Source organism: Oncorhynchus mykiss, chromosome 16, assembly GCF_057628025.1.
Source record: "Oncorhynchus mykiss isolate SJ-2025 chromosome 16, ASM5762802v1, whole genome shotgun sequence".
In the NCBI taxonomy this organism is placed as follows: domain Eukaryota; kingdom Metazoa; phylum Chordata; class Actinopteri; order Salmoniformes; family Salmonidae; genus Oncorhynchus; species Oncorhynchus mykiss.
Window position 1 is genome coordinate 72,060,149 of NC_143037.1, and position 23,784 is coordinate 72,083,932.

Here is a 23,784-nt window from a genome sequence, read left to right on the forward strand (position 1 = left end):
TCAGAGATTGCTTTAGATGTTTATAATACTGTCATTTTTGTTTTGTTCATCTTTCAATCATCTCAACTCAGCTCAACTCTTGCCTGCTTTTTCCACACAAGTTTCCATCATCTCAACTGAAAATGTACCCCTGCATCCCCGACGTACACCAATAGCCTGCTCCCATCAATTCACAACAAAACATCAACAACAAAAGACAGAATGGTTTTATTGAGACTTTCGTTTACCATTATAAACTGGGTGTATAACACATTAAGGACACCTTCCTAATATTGAGTTGCAACCCCCCCCCCCCTCTTTGCCCTCAGGACAGCCTCAAATCATAGAGGAATGGACTTTTTAATTTATTTAAAAAATATATTATTTACAATGACGGCCTACCCCAGCCAAACCCAAACCTGGATGATGCTGGGCCAATTGTGCGCGGCCCTATGGGACTCCCAATCACAGCCGGTTTTGATACAGCCTAGAATCGAACCAGGGTCTGTAGTGATGCCTCTACCACCGAGATGCAGTGCCTTAGACCGCTGCGCCGCTCTGGAGCCCAAATGTAGGATCTTAATTTGAGAACAGAACAGCCTAATTTCGTTGGGGGCATGGACTCTACAAGGTGTTGAGAGCGTTCCACAGGAATTATGGCCCATGTTGACTTCAATACTTCCCACTGTTGTGTCAAGTTGGCCGGATGTCCTTTTGGGTGGCGGACCATTCTTGATACACACGAGGAAACTGTTGAGCGTGAAAAACCCTGCAGCGTTACAGTTCTTGACACAAACCGGTGCGTCTACTACTACAACCCGTTTGATTTAATAGATTAGGATCCCCATGGCAACGCTAATGGTGACAGCTCGTCTTACTGGGGTCCGAGACATAACGAAAAAGACATTTCAGACAAAATACTTTACAATTGACATACATTTAAAAACAAACACGTAGTGTGTGTGTGCATCTATCAGTTACACATACTGTACATGTCAGTACATAAACACAAGTGGGTCACATTTGGGGAGAGGCGTTGTGCTGTGAGGTGTTGCTTTAATAGCTTTTTTGAAACCAGGTTTGCTGTTCACTTGTGCTATATAAGATGGGAGTTCCATGCTCTCATAGCTCTGTATAATACTGTACGTTTCCTTGAATTTGTTCTGGACCTGGAGACTAAAAATAAGTGTGTGTCAGTGCTGTGTGTAAGTTGACTTTCCAACACAATGCTTCTTATAAAAACAAGAAGTGACACAATCAGTCTTTCCAGAGCATCTCTTTATTACGGACAGAACTCTCCTCCATCTTTACAACCATTTAATCTATATGTTTTGACCATGACCGTTTACAATCGAAGGTAACTAAGTTAATTTTTTCTCAACTGGTTCAACAGCCAGTCCATTCATTACCTGATTCAGCTGAGGTCTAGAACTTAGGGAAGAAGAGAGATCACGATAGAGAAATACACAGGAAGAAGTGAGATCACGATAGAGAAATACACAGGAAGAAGTGAGATCACGATAGAGAAATACACAGGAAGAAGTGAGATCACGATAGAGAAATACACAGGAAGAAGAGAGATGCAGTCAAAGAAGTGAAAGCAACAATGCTCTTAGTTTTACAGCTGTTTAAGACCAGTTTATTACTGGCCACCCATTCCAAAACACTGCAACTGATGCGTATAAATCGATGAATAATCAGGATACATGGCCACACATGCTTTGTTTAATGCCAGTGGCATGTCATTGGTAAAAATAGAAATGAGTATAGGACCTAGAGAGCTGCCTTGCGGTACACCACAATTTACATGTTTGACATTAGAGAAGCTTCCATTAAAGAAAACCCTATGTTATATTAGATATCTCTTAATCCACGATATGGTTGAAAAGCTTGAACACATACGTTTTCTCAACAACAGGTTATGGTCAATAATATCAAGGCTGCACTGAAATCTAACAGTACAACTCTCACAGTCTTCAAAATGTCTTTTAACCAATCATCAGTCATTTGTGTCAGTGCAGTACATGTTGAGTCCCCTTCTCTATAAGCATGCTGAAAGCCTGCTGTTAATTTGATTACAGAGAAGAAGCATTGTATTGGTCAAATCAAATTAATTTATAAAGCCCCTCTTACATCAGCTGATGTCACATAGTGCTGTACAGAAACCCAGCCTAAAACCCCAAACAGCAAGCAATGCAGGTGTAGAAGCACGGTGGCCAGGAAAAACTCCCTAGAAAGGCCAGAACCTATGAAGAATCAAGCTATGAGGGGTGGCCAGTCCTTTTCTGGCTGTGCTGGGTGGAGATTAGAACAGAACATGGCCAAGATGTTCAAATGTTCATAGATGACCAGCAGGGTCAAATAATAATAATCACAGTAGTTGTTGAGGGTGCAACAGGTACAACATTTACCTCAGGAGTAAATGTCAGTTGGCTTTTCATAGCCGATTATTCAACTGCTGTCTCTAGAGAGTTGAAAAAAGCAGGTCTAGGACAGGTAGCACGTCTGGTGAGCAGGTTGAAACTGGAGCAGCAGCACGGCCAGGTGGACCTGGGACAGCAAGGAGTCATCAGGCCAGGTAGTCCTGAAGCATGGTCCTAGAGCTCAGGTCCTCCGAGAGAGAGAAAGAAAGAGAATTAGAGAGAGCATACTTAAATTCACACAGGGCACCAGATAGACAGGATAAACACTCCAGATATAACTGACTGACCCTAGCCCCCCGACACAAACGACTGCAGCATAAATACTGGAGGCTGAGACAGAAGGGGTCGGGAGACACAGTGGCCCCATCCGACAATCCCCCGGACAGGGCCAAACAGGCAGGATATAACCCCACCCACTTTGCCAAAGCACAACCCCCACACCACTAGAGGGATATCTTCAACCACCAACTTACCATCCTGAGACAAAGCCGAGTATAGCCCACAAAGATCACCACAGCACAACCCAAGGGAGGGTGCCAACCCAGACAGGAAGATCACGTCAGTGACTCAACCCACTCAAGTGACGCACCCCTCCTAGGGACGAGCACCAGTAAGCCAGTGACTCAGCCCCTGTAATAGGGTTAGAGGCAGAGAATCCCAGTAGAGAAAGGGGAACCGGCCAGGCAGAGACAGCAAGGGCTGTTGCTCCAGTGCCTTTCTGTTCACCCTCACACTCCTGGGCTAGACTACACTCAATCATAGGACCTACTGAAGAGATGAGTCTTCAATAAAGACTTAAAAGTTGAGACCGAGTTTGCGTCTCTCACATGGGTAGGCAGACTATTCCATAAAAATGGAGCTCTATAGGAGAAAGCCCTGCCTCCAGCTGTTTGCTTAGAAATTCTAGGGACATTAAGGAGGTCTGCGTCTTGTGACCGTAGCGTACGTATAGGTATGTACGGCAGGACCAAATCAGAGAGATAGGTAGGAGCAAGCCCATGTAATGCTTTGTAGGTTAGCAGTAAAACCTTGAAATCAGCCCTTGCCTTAACAGGAAGCCAGTGTAGAGAGGCTAGCACTGGAGTAATATGATCCCATTTTTTGGTTCTAGTCAGGATTCTAGCAGCCGTGTTTAGCACTAACTGAAGTTAACTTAGTGCTTTATCCGGGTAGCCGGAAAGTAGAGCATTGCAGTAGTCTCACCTAGAGGTAAACAGGGGCATGGATACATTTTCTGCATCATTTTTGCAATGTTACGTAGATGAAAAAAAGCTGTCCTTGAAACAGTCTTGATATGTTCGTCAAAAGAAAGATCAGGGTCCAGAGTAACACCGAGGTCCTTCACAGTTTTATTTGAGACGACTGTACAACCATCAAGATTAATTGTCAGATTCAACAGAAGATCAGAATTGAATGTTAATTTCACTACCATAAGCAGGCTCCAATGTTGTTTTAGAGAATTTGGTAGTATGTCCAACCGGCATTACAACCGCAGACCATGTGTAACCACGCCATCCCAGGACCTCCACATCTGGCTTCTTGACCTGCAGGATCGTCTGAGGGGGAGAACTCAGTAAAATCTTTGAAATTGTTGCATGTTATTTTATATATATTTTTTAAATATCTTGATTTGTTTAACACTTTCTGTTACTACATGATTCCAAATGTTATTTCATAGTTTTGATGTCTTCACTATTATTCTACAATAAAGATAAAACCCTTGACTGAGTAGGTGTCCAAACTTTTGACTGGTACTGTATATTTTGCATAAACACTCCACCCTTAGGATTGTTCAGCATGTCAACAACCATTTCAACAGTAACATCTGTTAACCCCAATATCTCTTTTGCCATCTCCACAATAACCTTCAACCTGGCATTTCTGCTTTCCACAACCCAAATCGTATTGATAACCTTACTAATAAAAGCTATGATGTCAACTTTATTCATTATTAAAGTGTTCTTTGACACCACACATTCATGAACAAGATTTCTGAACAGGCCTCGAAACCATGACAGGACCATCAGAAGCATCAGCCTCGAAACCATGACAGGACCATCAGAAGCATCAGCCCTGACAGCAGGTCCACTTACTGCAGGTACATCCATGTCAGCTCCATCAGCAGGTCCACTTACTACAGGTACATCCATGTTAGCTCCATCAGTCTGACAGCAGGTCCACTTACTACAGATACATCCATGTCAGCTCCATCAGTAGGTCTACTTACTACAGATACATACATGTCAGCTCCATCAGTAGGTCTACTTACTACAGGTACATCCATGTCAGCTCCATCAGTAGGTCCACTTACTGCAGGTACATCCATGTCAGCTCCATCAGCAGGTCCACTTACTACAGGTACATCCATGTCAGCTCCATCAGTAGGTCTACTTACTACAGGTACATCCATGTCAGCTCCATCAGTCTGACAGCAGGTCCACTTACTACAGATACATCCATGTCAGCTCCATCAGTAGGTCTACTTACTACAGGTACATCCATGTCAGCTCCATCAGTAGGTCTACTTACTACAGGTACATCCATGTCAGCTCCATCAGTAGGTCTACTTACTACAGGTACATCCATGTTAGCTCCATCAGTCTGACAGCAGGTCCACTTACTACAGATACATCCATGTCAGCTCCATCAGTAGGTCTACTTACTACAGATACATACATGTCAGCTCCATCAGTAGGTCTACTTACTACAGGTACATCCATGTCAGCTCCATCAGTAGGTCTACTTACTACAGATACATACATGTCAGCTCCATCAGTAGGTCTACTTACTACAGGTACATACATGTCAGCTCCATCAGTCTGACAGCAGGTCCACTTACTACAGATACATCCATGTCAGCTCCATCAGTAGGTCTACTTACTACAGATACATACATGTCAGCTCCATCAGTAGGTCTACTTACTACAGGTACATACATGTCAGCTCCATCAGTCTGCACTGTAGTTCTACCAATCTGTTTTATGGCCTCTGAGTATGATACATCATGACTGATCCTATATATCTGAGCCTCTCTAGCCTCTCTCTGTACCTGTCATCCACCAAATGCTGCACTGTGTTCTCCCCCCTCAATTACAGCACTTAACATTCACATTGCTTCCACATTCACCACAATCATGTTCTCCTCCACACTTGACAAATCTTTTCTTTCCTTTACATTGAGCAGGTACATGTCCCATTCATTGGCATTTAAAACAATGCAGTGCACATGAGACAAATTCTCTAACATTGAAACTAAGGAATCCTATCTGTACTTTTCCCGGCAAGACTTTCTCAAACCTCAACATCACTGATAAGCTTTCACTTCTTTGACTACATCTCTCTTCTCCCTGTGTATTTCTCTATCGTGATCTCTCTTCTTCCTGTGTATTTCTCTATCGTGATCTCTCTTCTTCCTGTGTCGTGATGTCTCTTCTTCCTGTGTCTTTCTGTATCGTGATCTCTCTTCTTCCTGTGTCTTTATCATGATCTCTCTTCTTCCTGTGTCTTTCCACTACCAGCCCTTGACCCTCATCCTCCCGCTCCATACCATCAGAAGTGACACCCATATTGTTTGCATTCCAGCACAGCTGTTGCTTCACAAACTTTTTCTCAATTTCGTCCGCACTAATCGTCGCCATTTCCCACTAACCTCTTACCACACTTCTGTGACAGCAAAACAAGTTAACGATATCAAACAACTCTCCCTTCACCAAAACTCACTGGTTGGAGGCGGGATTTACAACGAGTATGCTAAAGAGAATGTCTCTGACTGGATAGAAAGTTAGGGGTGGTTGACTGATGAGCTGTCGGACATTCTAACAAAAGGGACAAACTAGGGGTGCATGGGAAAAATACTAAATCTAAAAAAATCTGGCTTTTTCTACACTTTGCATCCAGTATGAAGGAACTTCCTTCATACTGGATGCAAAGTGTAGAAAATGCTTCAGATTCAGTATTTTTTTCCCGATGCACCCTTCGCTTGTCCAACTTTCTTCATACTGCACGGAGAGACAACAATTGTATGCACCAGTTCATCTGACTCAGGTGAAGTGGGTACAGGGCATTCATTGCCAAAAATCCATTAGTTGTATACCTTTAAAAGCTAGATTGTTTTCCTATCAAACCAATGATTGAACAAAAACTCACTTTTGTACTCTTAAGACACTGGGTTTTAGTGGCAGGTTGGTCTCACACTGACTTTCTCTACGCAGTCTTGGACAGAAGAACGGAGCAGTTGGAATGATTGGGCACATTTACATTTGAGTTATTTAGTAGATGCTCTTATCCAGAGCAATTAGGGTTAAGTGCCTTGCTCAACATATTTTTCACCAATCAGCTCAGGGATTTGGCTATCTGCCCACCTCTGGAAAACAAATGCAATGCATTATTGTTTGGTGTATACAGAATTCCTAGTCTTGTTTTTTTTCTATTATGAAGAGTCAAGGAACATTCTGTATGACTTAGCTGATTATAGATTACCACAGTCATAACACCCATAAAACCTAGCGGCCAAACAGGGAAATGGTTCCAATTATTTTTCCACCATTCATTTTTCCTATAAGGGATTTTGGATACATGTCAAATAAGGGCTGCGTTCAGTGTAAGTTTAACCTGGCGTGACATTTCGATAACCGTGTCAATCTCTCTAGGACAAGGTGACTTTTATCAATATATTCACCTGTATTTACCCCCCCCCAACATGCTAATTAGCTGCTAATGTGGCTATCATACAGAACTACAAATACCATGAAGATCTGGACGAGGCTGCCGAATTGAAGCAAAGGTAATAATCTCTGGATAGATCTAATGTTAACTAAATGTAGTAATTCACAAGTTGGCTGAATTTCTTTACATTTACAATTCTGTGAACTGTCTTGTGCGAGTTTTAAATTGACACAATACCTGTCAGCTAGAGTTGACATGCAAGAGCTTGCAGTTTTGCATGATGTCTACTTTGATGGTAATTAGCATTTTCTGAGAATCTGAGAGTAAATGGATCCGAATATGTTGATAAGTCCCCTTATCCTAGAGAGATTTAAACGGTTATCAAAACCAAGGTGAGAATATGTTGATAAGTCCCCTTATCCTAGAGAGATTTAAACCAAGGTGAGCCTAGAAGAAACACAGGCCTTATTTTAAGTGTTTCTAAAATCCCCTATGGAGAAAAACGAATGATGAAAAAACAAATTGGTACCATTTCCCTGTTTTGACCGCTAGGTTTTGTGGGTATTATGACATCACCACTTTGGGGCTCTATTTCTAATAGACCCCCCCCCCCAAAAAAATATATACTAAAAATATCCTACTTTGTTTACCAACAAGGCGGTCTTTGATGATATGCTAATTTTACAGAGGTGGTTCGTTGACACATAATTGTGTGAAATTTACTAAGTTGTGTTAACTCCCCGAGCTAATGCCTATAACCCTCAAACTCAACTCTGGACCTCGAACCAGTTCCACTGCATTGTTTTTATTGTTCCCCTCTTATCAGGGATTAAGACCTGGGACACCAGGTGTGTGCAATTAATTATCAGGTAGAACAGAAAACCACTAGGCTCCGGACCTCGTTCGGTAAGAGTTGAATACCCTTGGCCTAGGCTTTAGCTCAGCAGGCTAACAGTCTTGTGGTGCAGATGAGACCCGGGTTTGAAACATAGCCTAGTTGGTCAACTAATCTGCTTAAATATGGAATGCTGTTTGTCTATCAGTACATTATAGTGCTATTTCTGTAGGGTAAGCCCATTAAAACGTTTATAATTTTTTATTTTAGTTGTATGCAACTTTTGTACTCCAGCCATAGTAATCGGAACCTTCTGGTGGTGTTGTCATCTCAACAAGGAGTGGCTACTGGTGGTTTCACAATATTCCGAAAGACAAAGCATCAATACCCTGTGTTGAATATCACCGCAAAATGTGAACCGGCTGATACGGTTTTAAACCGATGCGAGCATACGCCACTCACTCTATTGAAGTTCAAATCGCTTACTAATAATACCATACCACGTAAAATTATAGTTATTTTTAAGTTGTGAACGAGAGAATGGCACATACCACGGTGATCAGTGATGGGTCACCAAATGAGTTGGCTACAACGAAGGATGGAAACGCAACACTGGTAATGTTATTTTGCCCGTTATTTTGTAACCTTTCTCAATTTGTATCCACCGAACTTCGGACTAATGTGAATTGAGCAGGCTAAATAAACCATGTAATATTCTTGCAGAAAACCAGAGGCATTCCTTTCTCCAGGAAGATAAGTTATGCAGTTGGTGGCATGCCCTATCAGATGACGGCCAACGCAAAGGGATTCTTCTTGCAGATTTTCCTGCTGGATGTTGTACAGGTCAGTGCTGGGGGTCGGATGAGATCTGCCTGGATGACACTGATGTTTAACCTCAACTATTGATCTGAGATGGAATTTTGTAGAAAATATTTACTTCCCCGGCCCACGCATATTAATAATGAGGATTATAATGTCAGTATAATCAATAAGGATGGTAGTAATATATTGATGTTTTTTTTTTTCTGAAGACTATTCCAAGTTGACTGGAATAGTGTCCTCAGTTAAATTCTTATAGCATGTTTTGTAATGCCTGTAGCATGTGTGTGGTGGAGTTTTACAAGTGTGTGTGTGTGTGTGTGTGTGTGTGGTGGGAATGCAAATATTTGTATTATTACTGTAACTCTCATCCCTTCTCCAAAGAAAGTTGTTTTTATAATGCAGAAAATGATCAACTAATTCATCTGCCTCAAACATCATGGCTGAAGTTTAGTTATTGGCATCAAATGCTCTTTGTTGAGTTGTTTAACAAAAGTTATTTCGTAACTTCCCCTTTATGTGTAGCCTTGGCTATAAACCCCTCATTAGTACCTCCTAGAAATTCAATGTAAGATTCTACTACTTTAGGCCGACTATACCAACCAAACAGCACCGTATATGATGGTAATAGCATAGTGTGTATTTTAGATTCTGCTTTCGTTATATATATTTATTGGTGTGGTATTGCACTCAGCCCTCATCCCATGATGCAACAGAGCAGCCACCCTCTGTAATTTAACAACACTGTCACCTCCATTACTTTAGTTAGTGAGTTCTATTAACACCAGGCAGAGGCTCATTTCTTAACAACCCCACCACCTCCACCACTACCCAGTAATGATTCTTTATACTGCACCTCTAGATGGGGGCCTTCTATGCATCTCTCATCCTCTTCCTTGGCCGGGCATGGGATGCCATCACTGACCCTCTGGTGGGATATATGGTCATCAAGAGTGGTAGGACACGCATTGGCAAACTCATTCCCTGGTTAGTGACTTCAGAAGAGCAACGCCCATAATATCTGCAGCCCCCCGCACCTCTTATTCAGAGGGGTTGTGTTAAATGCGGAAGACACATTTCAGTTGAATGCATTCAGTTGACTAGGTATCCTTTCTTTCTTTCTCTGCACACCACATCACTGATTTAGGATACATTCTGATGATAAAACACGATAAAACTGCCCATGATTTCACCATTCAAGTAATGTGCGATATTCCCTCCCTTCCACCCCCTCAGGATCGTATTCTCCATGCCTCTGGGCGTCCTGGCCTACATCATGATGTGGTTCACGCCTCAGGAGTCCATGTCTCCCTCCTCCAGTTTCTTCTGGTTCTTCATCTGGAGCTGCCTCTTTGATGCCTTCATGACTGTAAGCTCAAATCAAATGAAATGTTATTTTGTCACGTGCTTCGTAAACAACAGGTGTAGACTAACAGTGAAATGCTTACTTATTGGCCCTTCCCAACGATGCAAAGGAGTAAAAAAAGAGAAATAGAACAAATAAAAAAAATAATAACACAAGAAATAAATACAATGAGAAACAATAACTTGGCTACATACACAGGGTACCAGTACTCAGTTGATGTGCAGGGGTACCAGTACTCAGTTGATGTGCAGGGGTACCAGTACTCAGTTGATGTGCAGGGGTATGAGGTCATTGAGGTAGATATGTACATATAAAGTGCATTTGGAAAGTTTTTAGACCCCTGGACTTTTTCCACATTTTGTTACGTTACAGCCTTATTCTAAAATGGATTAAATAAAATGTAAAAAATCCTCTACAATCTACACAAAATACCCCATAATGACCAAGTGAAAACAGATTTTGAGATTTTTGCAAATGTTATATGTAACAACTGAAAAACCTTATTTACATAAGTGTTCAGACCCTTTGCAATGACACTCGAAATTGAGCTCCGGTGCATCCTGTTTCCATTGATCATCCTTGAGAAGTCCACTTGGAGTCCACTTGTGGTAAATTCAATTTGATTGGACATGATTTGGAAAGGCACACACCTGTCTATATACAGTGGCTTGCAAAGTATTCACCCCCTTGGCATTTTTCCTATTTTGTTGCCTTACAACCTGGAATTAAAATTGATTTTTTGGGGGGGGTTAGTATCATTTAATTTACACAACATGCCTACCACTTTGAAGATGCTAAATATTTTTTTTATTTTGAAACAAAAAAGAAGTAAGACAAAAAAACAGAACTTGAGCGTGCATAACTATTCACCCCCACCAAAGTCAATACTTTGTAGAACCACCTTTTACAGCAATTACAGCTGCAAGTCTCTTGGGGTATGTCTCTATAAGCTTGGCACATCTAACCACTGGGATTTTTGCCCATTCTTCAAGGCAAAACTGGGCCAGCTCCTTCAAGTTGGATGGGTTCCACTGGTGTACAGCAATCTTTAAGTCATACCACATATTTTCAATTGGATTGAGGTCTGGGCTTTGACAAGGCCATTCTAAAGACATTTAAATGTTTCCCCTTAAACCACTCAAGTGTTGCTTTAGCAGTATGCGTAGGGTCATTGTCCTGCTGGAAGTTGAACCTCCGTCCCAGTTTCAAATCTCTGAAAGACTGAACCAGGTTTCCTTCAAGAATTTCCCTTTATTTAGCTCCAGCCATCATTCCTTCAATTCTGACCAGTTTCCCTGCTGACGGAAAAACATTCCCAAAACATGATGCTGCCACCAGCATGCTTTACTGTGGAGATGGTGTTCTTGGGGTGATGAGAGGTGTTTGGTTTGCACCTGACATGTGTTTTCCTTGATGGCCAAATAGCTACATGTTAGTCTCCTCTGACCAGAGTACCTTCTTCCATATGTTTGGGGAGTCTCCCGGATGCCTTTTGGCGAACACCAAACGTGTTTGCTTATTTTTTTCTTTAAGCAATGGCTTTTTTCTGGCCACTCTTCCATAAATCCCAGCTCTGTGGAGTGTACGGCTTAATGTGGTCCTATGGACAGATACTCCAATCTCCGCTGTTGAGCTTTGCAGCTCCTTCAGGGTTATCTTTGGTCTCTTTGTTGCCTCTCTGATTAATGCTCTCCTTGCCTGGTCTGTGAGTTTTGGTGGGCGGCCCTCTCTTGGCAGGTTTCTTGTGGTGCCATATTCTTTCTATTTTTTTAATAATCGATTAAATGGTGCTCCGTGGGATGTTCAAAATTTCTGATATTTTTTTTTATAACCCAACCCTGATCTGTACTACTCCACAACTTTGTCCCTGACCTGTTTGGAGAGAGCCTTGGTCTTCATGGTACCGCTTGCTTAGTGGTGTTGCAGACTCTGGGGCCTTTCAGAACAAGTGTATATATATATATATATATATATATATATACTGAGATCATGTGACACTTAGATTGCAAACAGGTGGACTTTATTTAATTCATTATGTTATTAAGTTAAGTTATTTTTTTCATTTCACCAATTTGGACTATTTTGTGTATGTCCATTACATGAAATCCAAATAAAAATCCATTTAAATTACAGATTGTAATGTAACAAAATAGGAACAACACCAAGGGGGATGAATACTTTTGCAAGGCGCTGTAAGGTCCCACAGTGCAGGTCAGAGCAAAAACCAAGCCATGAGGTCGACGGTATTGTCCGTAGACCTTTGAGACAGGATCGTGTCGAGGCACAGTTCTAGGGAAAGGTACCAAACATTTCTGCAGCCTTGAAGCGCCCCAAGAACATGGTGGCGTCCATTATTCTTAAATGGAAGTAGTTTGGAACCACAAACTCTTCCTAGAGCTGGCTGTCCGGCCTAAATAAGCAGTCGGGGGAGAAGGGCCTTGGTCAGGGAGGTGACCAAGAACCCGATGGTCCCTCTGACAGAGCTCTACAGTTCCTCTGTGGAGATGGGAGAACCTTCTAGAAGGACAACAATCTCTGTAGCCACACTTTATGGTAGAGTGGCCAGACGGAAGCCACTCCTCAGAGAAAGGTACATGACAGCCCACTTGGAGTTTGCCAAAAGGCACCTAAAGACTCTCAGACCATGGGAAACGAGATTCTCTGGTATGATGAAACCAAGATTGAACTCTTTGGCTTGAATGCCAAGTGTCACGTCTGGTGGAAACCTGGCACCATCCCTACAGTGAAGCAAGGTGGTGGCAGCATCATGCTTTGGGGATGTTTTTCAGCTGCAGGGACTGGGAGACTAGTCAGGATTGAGGCAAAGATGAACTGAGCAAAGTACAGAGCGATTCTTGAAGAAAACCTGCTCAGGACCTCCGACTGGGGCCAAAGTTCACCTTCCAACAGGAAAATGACCCTAAGCACACAGCCAAGACAACGCAGGAGTGGCTTCATTTTCTGAATGTCCTTGAGTGGCACATCCAGAGCCCGGACTTGAGCCCAATAGAACATCTCTGGAGAGACCTGAAAATAGCTGTGCAGCAACACTCCCCAACCAACCTGACTGAGCTTGAGAGGATCTGCAGAGAAGAATGGGTGAAACTTCTCAAATACAGGTGTGACAAGCTTGTAGCGTCGGGTGCCAAGCAGTTTCCACAACAAGCGGCGATGCAGCCATTCAAGCTTCTCTCTCTCAATGGTGCAGCTGTAAAACATGACAAATCTTTTCAGCCTCCTGAGGGGGAAGAGGCGTTGTCGTGCCCTCTTCACGACTGTGTTGGTGTGTTTGGACCATGATAATTCCTTAGTGATGTGGACACAGAGGAACTTGAAGCTCTTGCCCTGCTCCACTACAGCACTGTCAATGTAGATGGAGGTGTGCCACAATCTATTCCATTTTGCCAGCGGTGCTTATAATGTTTAGGTGCACCCAACTTCTAACAGAACTATGGTTACAGCCAAATACTCTACTGTTCTTTGTGCATTGTTCCTGTGGTTAAAGTCCATCTCTTCCCTCTCCAGTGCTATCATGTCCCCTACTCTTCACTCAACATGTTCCTGTGGTTAAAGTCCATCTCTTCCCTCTCCAGTGCTATCATGTCCCCTACTCTTCACTCAACATGTTCCTGGGGGGTGACCAGAAGGACAGAGACTCTGCCACCGGCTACAGTAAGGCATCATCTGGAGTTAAACCGCTCATCAGATATTGTTTCAGGTTTCCCTTGGAAAATATGATTTCATTTAATTTTAGCAGGACTTCCCGGATTAAATTATTAGTAAACACATTGTTATGATAATGATGATGGTACAACCATCACTGAAACTCTTAATGTTCTCCGTTGTTGTGATGTAGCCTATGTAGTGGTTTTCACTATTATTATTATTTGTATAGAGACGTAGGCAGGCCAGACAGGATGTCAGTTTCATGCCTGACTGTTGAGGGTTTGGTTTCCTGGCAGTGACTGACTCTGTTTGCTGTGGACGGGGTGTTGGCTGAAAGCAAGCTAAAGTTAACAGGTCAAGGATCAGAGACACAGACACATTTCCTGAACTTCAGTGTAAAAAAAAAAAAAAAAAAGCCACCTAATTTAAGAAGTGTTGTGTGCATTAGAGATAAATACTGGCTTGGTTTCAGTCTATGGACAGTATGCCTTGAATGGCAATTCTGCCACTTTCCAACCTCATATTCATTATCTCCAGCACCAAACCAGTGTCTGAAAACAGCAGTGTTTCTAAATTCAGCAAAAAAAGAAACGTCCCTTTTTCAGGACCCTGTCTTTCAACGATAATTCGTACATATCCAGATAACTTCACAGGTCTTCATTGTAAAGGGTTTAAACACTGTTTCTCATGCTTGTTCAATGAACCATAAACAATTCATGAACATGCACCTGTGGAATAGTCGTTAAGCCACTAACAGCTTACAGACGGTCGGCAATTAAGGTCACAGTTTTGAAAAGTTAGGACACTAAAGAGGCCTTTCTACTGACTCTGAAAAACACCAAAATAAATATGCCCAGGGTCCCTGCTCATCTGTGTGAACGTGCCTTAGGCATGCTGCAAGGAGGCACGAGGACTGCAGATGTGGCCAGGGCAATAAATTGCCATGTCTGCACTGTGAGACGCCTAAGACAGCACGACAGGGAGACAGGATGGACAGCTGATCATCCTCGCAGTGGCAGACCACGTGTAACAACACCTGCACAGGATCGATACATCCAAACATTACACCTGCGGGACAGGTACAGGCTGGCAACAACAACTGCCGAGTTACACCAGGAACGCACAATCCCTCCATCAGTGCTCAGACTGTCCGCAATAGGCTGAGAGAGGCTGGACTGAGGGCTTGTAGGCCTGTTGTCTGGTGAGGACCTGCCTTACATCACCGACAACAAGGTCGCCTATGGATCCACTGTCGCTGGACCAGACCGGACTGGCAAAAAGTGCTCTTCACTGAGTTGCGGTTTTGTCTCACCAGGGGTGATGGTCGGATTTGTGTTTATCGTCGAAGGAATAAGCATTACCCCGTTGCCTGTACTCTGGAGCGGGATTGATTTGGAGTGGAGGGTCCGTCATGGTCTGGGACAATGTGCCACAGCATCATCGGACTGAGCTTGTTGTCATTGCAGGCAATCTCAACGCTATGCGTTACAGGGAAGACATCCTCCTCCCTCATGTGGTACCCTTCCTGCAGGCTCATCCTGACATGACCCTGCGACATGACAGTTCCACCAGCCATACTGCCCATTCTGTGCGTGACAGGAATGTCAGTGTTCTGCCATGGCCAGCAAAGAGCCCGGATCTCAATCCCATTGAGCACGTCTGGGACCTGTTGGATCAGAGGGTGAGGGCTAGGGCCCTTCCCCCCCTGAAATGTCTGGGAACTTGCAGGTGCCTTGGTGGAAGAGTGGGGTAACATCTCACAGCAAGAACTGGCAAATCTGGTGCAGTCCATGAGGAGGAGATGCACTGTAGTACTTAATGCAGCTGGTGGCCACACCATATACTGACTTTTACAGAAGATTTAGCCAATAGTTGTTTAGAGCACACAGCTTCACACTGTTTGAGTGAAACAGAGATGCGTGCTGGCAGCTGAAAAAAACAAAACACTTGTCATAAAAAATAAGTTTTCAGAAAATTCTCCATCTGTTGCCTGAGTACTCAGCACACCCCTATTTCTAAGCAGCTTGACATCCTTTAATTTATTTATTTATTATTATTATTATTTTAAGTAGAACCTTTCATTTAACTAGGCAAGTCAGTTAAGAACAACTTCTTATTTACAATGACTGTCTACCCCTGCCAAACCCAGATGATGCTGGGATGATTGTGCGTCGTCCTATGGGACTCCTAATCACAGCCAGATGTGATGCAGCCTGGATTTTAACCAGGTACTGTTGTGACACTGAGATGAAGTGCATTAGACCGCTGCGCCACTCGGGAGCGCTCAGTGGTACCGTGAACCGGATCTACAGTTGAGCTCGGATCTACAGTTGAGCTCAGCTCAACGCTGGGGTCGCTGTTGAGTATGTTTGAGGGGTGGATGTAGCACATAGGGATATGTGAAACTCCTTAGCCTGAAGTTTCGTGCTTGCTTCACCTCATTAGCTAGCTTTTGAAGTGGCACGATCGTCTAAGACGCTTGAGGGAGGACGATCGCGTGTGTTTGTGAGGCAGAGCGGCAGGTAGCCTAGTGGTTAGAGCGTTGGGACTAGTAACCACGTGCTTTTGCCTATACGAAGTCGAGCAAAAATAATATGCCTACACATTTTAGGCTGGCATATTTTAGACTGGCGTTATTGCATGCTAATTGTTTCTGATTAGTGATAGATGAGCAAATACATAAACTAGAGCGACTTTAATTTGATTTATTTAACCTTTATTTTAACTAGGCAAGTCAGTTCAGAACAAATTCTTATTTACAATGAAGGCCTACCAGAAGGTAAAAGGCATCTCCTCCTCCTAAAATGATAGGACAAAACACACATCACGACAAGAGACACTACATAGAGACCTAAAGACAACAACATAGCATGGTAGCTACACATCATGGCAGCAGCACAACATGGTAGCAAAACAACATGGTAGCAGCACAAAACATGTAATAAACATTATTGGGGCGCAGACAACAGCACAAAATGCAAGAAGGTAGAGACAACAATACATCACGCGAAGCAGCCACAACACGAAGCAGCCACAACTGTCAGTAATAGTGTTCATGATTGAGTCTTTGAATGAAGAGATGGAGATAAAACTGTCCAGTTTGATCGTTCCAGTCGCTAGCTGCAGCGAACTGAAAAGAGGAGCTACCCAGGGATGTGTGCGCTTTTGGGGAAAGAAACCAATTAACCAAATCCTCTCTATACAGACGGAGATTCAGTGAAACAAAATCAGTCAGTGACAAGTCAGTGAAGTCGAAGGCTTTTGGTCGGGAGTAAGCTAAGGCTATTAAGGGACTGCAAAATAATCCACTTGTTAAACTACATAACATGCTGGTAAAATGTTCTAATAAATGAGCCAACTAGACAAGATGATCATGAGCAGCACTCACCTCAATTTAGCTAACATTTCCCCAGTCTAATTGTAGCCTAACCAATATACAAACGGAGATTCAGTGAAAATGTTGATTGATTTATCAGGATGAGACCCCACAGAATTGTCTCAAAGCAGCGTGCTGGAGCTGTATCAATAAAAACCGTGCTGAAATGTTCTTGACCACACAAGGGAATACCTTTACAACGATTGCTGCCTCAGCATTGCGGCAAAATGTTATGATAAGCCTTAGGCCAAAGTTTATCGAAATGATTAGCTATGCAGAAATAAAAGTTTTGACATTGATACCGGCAATACCTTTCAGATATAAGAAAGATGCTGGATAAAAGTTGACGGTGTGGTGAAGTTGGTGGGAAAAACGTCTTAGTATTGTAACGACCCTGGGTTTATAAGCGGAAATCGACCCTCCGCACGAGGATTCTTTTTGCGGCACAGTCGATAGCGCGCCGGATCTCGGGCTCCAAGGTCGAGGGTTCGAGACCTGATCCCTGCTGTTTCATTACAGTATGAAAGGGATAATAGTGTTTGAAAATCACTGTTTTTAAAACGTTTAAACTTTTGATGTTATCAGGTAGAACTATATACTTTTTATTCTACAAAATGTAGAAATGGACCGTTTTCACAGATGTTGACGCTGGTATTGTGCTGTAGGTAAAGAAGTGGTGGAGTTGCTTCATACAGTAATATTGTTTTTAAAAATAGCATCTTTGGTTTTAACCCCCAAAACACCTGAGGTAAAATGTTTTTCCTCCATTTCCTCCATGTCAGTGTTTCCCAAACTTTTCTCTGTTACTGTACCACCAAGTACATTTTGCTCTGCCCAGAGTACCCTTCAAGTACCCCCTTCATGTGCCTTTTACCAGTTAACCTATGGTCTCATGAGTCTTCTCAAGTACCCCCTGTGGATAGGCCAGGTACTTCAAGGGTTCCTAGTACTCCTGGTTGGTTAATTCCATGTCACTGTTTTCATTGTATATGTCTCCATCCTCTTCAATAGTTATTTTCCCTCAGGAATGGGGATGGAGGTGTTTGCAACACTGGCGGGTGCAACCATTCAGGGTCAGATTGTGGGGGTGTACCATGCTAAGAGTGCACAAGTCTGCAGCCAGCTGAACTACAGCGAGGCCTCCCTCCGTAACGTCTCCTCACCCCTCACTGATACCCTTCAGAACACGGTTTGGTCCATCATATCCATAACCCCCACCGTCTTTCTCTTCTCGCTCTTACAATAACCACTATCACACTCTTCTGTAACCGAGAAGACAACTTTGCATCACTTCCTCTCTGCAATATGTCAAAAGTGTGAAAGAGAACTTATCAACTAGAATTTGCCTGTACTGTAGAAATTCAGCAATAGCATTGCAGTTATAGGTTCTTCCCTATTTGTGGTCATTACAGGAAGTGTAATCTTGTCTTGTCTGAACTGACAAGTATTTTTTTGACGTTTTCCCCTGAGCTTGTTGTTGTGTGTCTTAGTACAGATACGCTGATTTAATATTAATTTGGTTATTTTTCTGTCTTGGCTTCAGAGGAGAGCTTACGTGCTTGCTGCTTTAGTTTTGGGAGGAATCTATTTCCTGTGTTGTGTTGTGCTCTTCCTGGGTGTGAAGGAGCAGTTGGGTGAGCATGGTTTCTTAGGTGCTTCTGTTGTATGTAGATTCATTTTAAAAAATTGACTGGGGTACGAGAGACATCAGGCTATTTATTGATGATTTGTTTCACTTTCCACCCCAGCTCCTCTCAGTACCCTGGACCGTATCCGTATGCCCTACCTGGCAGGTATGAAGATGGTGGTGGGACACACCCCTTACGTGAAACTCGTATTCGGGTTTCTCTTTGCCTCGCTTGCCTTCCAGGTGAGGGTCGCCCTAGGGTCTGGACTGTGTGTTTTGTGTGTATGATGATGATGATGATGATCATGGAGATGTTAATGACTTTTAAATGATTCTCTTTCTTTCTTGTCACGGCGACATTACCCAGATGGCTCAAGGAAACTTTGCCCTCTTCTGTACCCATGCTGCAGGTCTGGGGGCCTACTTCCAACACCTCGTCCTTATCCTGCTAGTGAGTAAAGTAACCACGGTTGACACTCATTCAGAGCAGGTTCATGCATTGATTTAGGTAACAAGAGTGTCTTTGTTTTTTTTTGTTGGTATGTGTGTGTCCTTGTCTAGACAGCTGCCACATTGTCCATCCCTCTGTGGCAGACATTGCTTTTGAGACTGGGGAAGAAGACGACGCTGTACATAGGACTCTGTGTAAGTTCCCTTTTACAAGAACGTGGTTATGTATATGTTTCGCCTGATCTTTAACATTTTTGAACTTCCTTCATCACTCTGTCTGTTGTTTCTCCTTTTTTCAGATGTATGCACCAGCCCTTGTGATCATTGCCTCCATACAGAGCAACCTGCCTGTCTTCATCATTATGTCCATCATATCTGGGTCTAGTCTATCGGCACTCTACCTGCTGCCCTGGTGAGAGTTTGCGTTTGTACACATACAATGCATTCTGACAGTATTCAGACCCCTTGACTTTTTCCACATTTTGTTACGTTACAGCCTTATTCTAAAATTGATTAAATTGTTTTTTTTTTTTTTCTCTTTCCCTCATCAGTCTACACACAATACACCATAATGACAAAGCAAAAACAGGTTTTTAGAAATGTTTGCAAATTTACGAAAAATGTCAAACTGAAATATCACATTTACATAAGTATTCAGACCCTTTACTCAGTACTTTGTTGAAGCACCTTTGGCAGCAATTTACAGCCTTGAACCTTGTCAAGGGGTCTGAATACTTTCCAGATGCACTGTAGGTCAAAACACAATAAATATGATGACTAAAATGATAGTATTAACAAGCATTAGAGATACAGTACCATTACATGTTCAATGGCTTAGGGCTCCCGAGTGGTGCAGCGGTCTAAGGCACTACATCTCCGTGCTAGAGGCGTTACTACAGACCCTGGTTCGATTCCAGGCTGTATCACAACCGGCCGTGATTGGGAGTCCCATAGGGTTTGGCCGGGGAAGGCCGTCATTGCAAATAAGAATTTGTTGGTGCCTCCCGAGTGGCGCAGTGGTCTAAGGCACTGCATCGCAGTAGCTAGCTTTGCCACTAGTCCAGTCCAGGCTCTGTAGCAGCCGGCTGCGACCGGGAGACCCATTTGGCCCAGCGTCGCCTGGGTTAGGGGAGGGTTTGGCCGGCAGGGATGTCCTTGTCTCATCGTGCCCTAGCGACTCCTGTAGCGGGCCGGTCGCCGGGTGCACGGTGTTTCCTCGGACACATTGGTGTGGCTGGCTTCCGGGTTAAAAGGGCATTAGGTCAAGAAGCAGAAGCTTGGTTGGGTCGTGTTTTGGAGGACGCATGGCTCTCGACCTTTGCCTCTCCCGAGTCCGTACGGGAGTTGCAGCGATGAGTCATAACTGTAACCACAAAATTGGGGAGAAAAAGGGGTAAATGTAAAAAAAAAATGTAAATAAAATACTATAAAAAATAATAACTAGTTCTTAACTAACTTGCCTAGTTAAATAAAGGTTAAATAAAACACACTGACATGTTGTAGCATACTGTAACTAGTCCAGGCCTCCAGCCACACCACACGGTCACACCCCCCACCCTCATTATGTTGGTGCCAGAAACGAGTAAAACACCCTCCTACTGTTTCACCCATAATAATGTCATGTTATAGGAATATGCACGATACTGTTTTGACTTTCTCTGTCTCATTAAGGAGCCACAACTTGCATTTGTCCTCAGAACTATGTTCTGACCTCTTGATTTCATCACAATGATAGGCAACTTCTAGAGCAGGGTCTCCTAACTCAGTTCCAAGAGGTTCACGTTTTGGTTTTTGACCTGATTTGGCATCACACTTTTACCCCCATCCCTAGGGCCTGATTGGTGTCACACTTTTACCCCCATCCCTAGGGCCTGATTGGTGTCACACTTTTACCCCCATCCCTAGCAAACACAGCTGTTGTAAAACTAATTGTATTTTTAACTGAAGATCATAATTAGGTGATTATTGGAGTCAGGTGTGATAGCTTGGGGCTGGGGCAAAACTGTGACACCAATCAGGCCCCCGAGGACTGGAGCTGCCCAGGCCTGCCCTAGCACTACACAACTGATTCAAATAATCATTAACCTTTGTTGATTTGAAACAGTGGTATAGTGCTAGGGCAGAAACCAAAACGTGCACCCCTAGGGGTCCCGAGGACTGAGTTCAGGAAACAGTGCTCTAGAGTATCTTGAAAGCCACTATATAAACAGTTAGGTCAGTATATCCTATCATAATGGCCCTGTCTCCCTGGTAACTGGACTGGGGCTTCCCTCCCACACACTCTGGACTGGGGCGCTTCCCTCCCACACACTCTGGACTGGGGCGCTTCCCTCCCACACACTCTGGACTGGGGCGCTTCCCTCCCACACACTCTGGACTGGGGCGCTTCCCTCCCACACACTCTGGACTGGGGCGCTTCCCTCCCACACACTCTGGACTGGGGCGCTTCCCTCCCACACACTCTGGACTGGGGCGCGTCCCTCCCACACACTCTGAGATTCTTATTTTTCCACAGCTATTGGAGACCACACTCTTAAAGACTTGAGTCATGAGGAAAGTTAAGAAATGGTCTGCAGTGCTCTCTGAGCTGAGAAACATCTGTGTTTTACTACAACTATTAAGTCATCTACTAAAGGAAGGAAGGAAGGAAGGAAGGAAGGAAGGAAGGAAGGAGAAGTGGACAGTAATAAATGTGTTATTTATTTAGTGAAATAGTCTACAATGTATTCTCACACAGTACCTTGTCATCCTGTCTGTGTGCAGGTCTATGTTGCCGGATGTAGTTGATGACTTCAAGGTGAAGAATCCCACCAGTACAGACCTAGAGCCCATGTTTTACTCCTGCTATGTTTTCTTCAACAAGTTTGGAGGGGGGATGTCCGTGGGCATCTCCACCCTGGCATTACAGTGAGTTCCACCTGCAGGGATTGGACACTAGAATCTAAGTATTGGTACAAATATCATTTGAATCATGTATGGATTTATTTTACATCAACATTACTCTTCATTTGGGTGCTGTTTAGACCTTTGTCATGTCTCCAAACAGCACCCAATGAAAAGTCATGTTGATGTAAATAAATCCATACATGACTCAATCTATATTTGTACCAATGCTTGGATTCTATCTGTAGTGCGGCGGCACTTTCAGAAGAGTTTCCCCTCTTCTGCAATTGCTTGTCTACCGAGTGTAACCCCCCTCTCCCCACCCTCAGCTTTGCAGGGTATAAGCCTGGGGCCTGCAGGCAGAACCCAGCTGTGATCACAGCGTTGCGGGTCCTGTTCGCCCCTGTGCCCGTCGTCCTCCTCCTCATTGGTCTGGTGCTGTTTTATTTCTACCCCATCAATGAGGAGCGGCGCGGCCAGATCCAACAGGAACTACAGAAAGCAGAGTGAGTTTCCATCCTGTTGATAGTCCCAATACCCTACAGTGAATCTACATTACTTGGATTAATTGGTTGAACTGATTGTATGCTAGACTGACATCTAGTGGTAGATCACTGTAGCTGTCTAGTTTTTGTTTTTCTCGCAAATCAAATATAAGTTTATTGGGCACGTGCACATGGTACAGCGATTTGCTTACTTGCTAATGATCCTCAGCAATGACAAATACAAGAGTACCAAAATAACAAGTAGTAAATAAAAGTAGATTAAAAAAAGTAATACAAATAGTAATATGAAAATAATGTACATAATAGAATCTACATTATTATTTTATAAAAAATATAATTAATTATTATAATTATTATTATTTTACGAAGACATGTTAGCTTTCCTGATAATTCTATGACATTGTTTCACTTACAAAGCCATTTTGTTCTTTACAGGAAAGTGGTTGGAAACCAAGAAATGGAGGCAGTGGGATTGTAGACTCCGCTCAGACACAGCCAGCATGTCTAGCTGGACACTTCCATCAGTCAGTGTCTTTGTCTGACATGGTGCATGACTGTTCACACCTCATCTGACACCACGCTAGGACACTGCTGCCTATTTCACAGCAGCTCGCATGTGTTTATACCACTGAAGACGATTGTCATGGTCACAGGCCGAGACACAGACACTTGACTCCGCCTATGTATTGTATCTTTGCATGTGTGTGTGTTTTCTTATCCAACCATTGTAATCACTTTTGTGTACAACAGTGGTTCCCAACCTTTCTCTGTTAATGTACCACAAACTTAATTTTTCTCTGCCCAGGGTACCCCTGACGTACCCCTTCATGTGCGTTTTACCAGTAAGCCTATGGTCTCATGGATCTTCTCAAGTGTAGGTAGACCAGGTACCCTCTGTGGATAGGGCAGGTACCACCAGGGGTCTTAGTAGCTCTGGTTGGGAACCACTGGTGTCCAGTACTGTTCACTGGATGCAAGGACCTCAGAGTAATATGTTTTGTAATAAACCACTTATATTCAAAGGGATCAAGGTCAACATTTTATTTGAAGTATTTTAACCTAGTATACAGTAGGCCTAAATTCTAGTCTGGGATGCTGATGCTTCATTACAGATCAAATATATACAAATAAATAAATGGGGAAGGTAAATCTAACATCCAACAGAATAAGAAAAACACCACGGGATCGT

The 23,784-nt window shown here is 43.3% G+C and overlaps 1 protein-coding gene across 2 annotated transcripts; it reads left to right on the plus strand.

Annotated features, from left to right (window-relative positions):
- Positions 1 to 7,978: 7,978 nt before the first annotated feature.
- Positions 7,979 to 23,617, plus strand: LOC110492640 (sodium-dependent lysophosphatidylcholine symporter 1). Of its 2 annotated transcripts, none has more exons than XM_021567073.3 (14): positions 7,979 to 8,517; positions 8,626 to 8,745; positions 9,584 to 9,708; positions 9,958 to 10,090; positions 13,681 to 13,759; positions 18,155 to 18,318; positions 18,673 to 18,763; positions 18,878 to 18,999; positions 19,124 to 19,207; positions 19,318 to 19,401; positions 19,506 to 19,618; positions 21,970 to 22,113; positions 22,419 to 22,595; positions 23,031 to 23,617. In XM_021567073.3, the coding sequence occupies exons 1-14, from the start codon at positions 8,443 to 8,445 to the stop codon at positions 23,071 to 23,073; spliced, it is 1,554 nt and encodes a 517-aa protein (XP_021422748.3). In that variant the 5' UTR covers positions 7,979 to 8,442; the 3' UTR covers positions 23,074 to 23,617. The 2 variants fall into 2 exon arrangements, with proteins under 2 accessions (XP_021422748.3, XP_090060015.1); XM_090203889.1 differs by having other exon boundaries at positions 8,249 to 8,517; positions 13,613 to 13,759.
- The last annotated feature ends 167 nt before the right edge of the window (positions 23,618 to 23,784 follow it).

Excerpts from the sequence above, each read along its gene's own strand:
- LOC110492640 (XM_021567073.3), top strand. The coding sequence starts at position 8,443 with ATGGCACATACCACGGTGATCAGTGATGGGTCACCAAATGAGTTGGCT. Across the intron at positions 10,091-13,680 it reads TCTTTGATGCCTTCATGACT|TGCTATCATGTCCCCTACTC; the intron begins GTAAGCTCAAAT and ends TTCCCTCTCCAG. Across the intron at positions 18,319-18,672 it reads CTGATACCCTTCAGAACACG|AGGAGAGCTTACGTGCTTGC; the intron begins GTTTGGTCCATC and ends TCTTGGCTTCAG.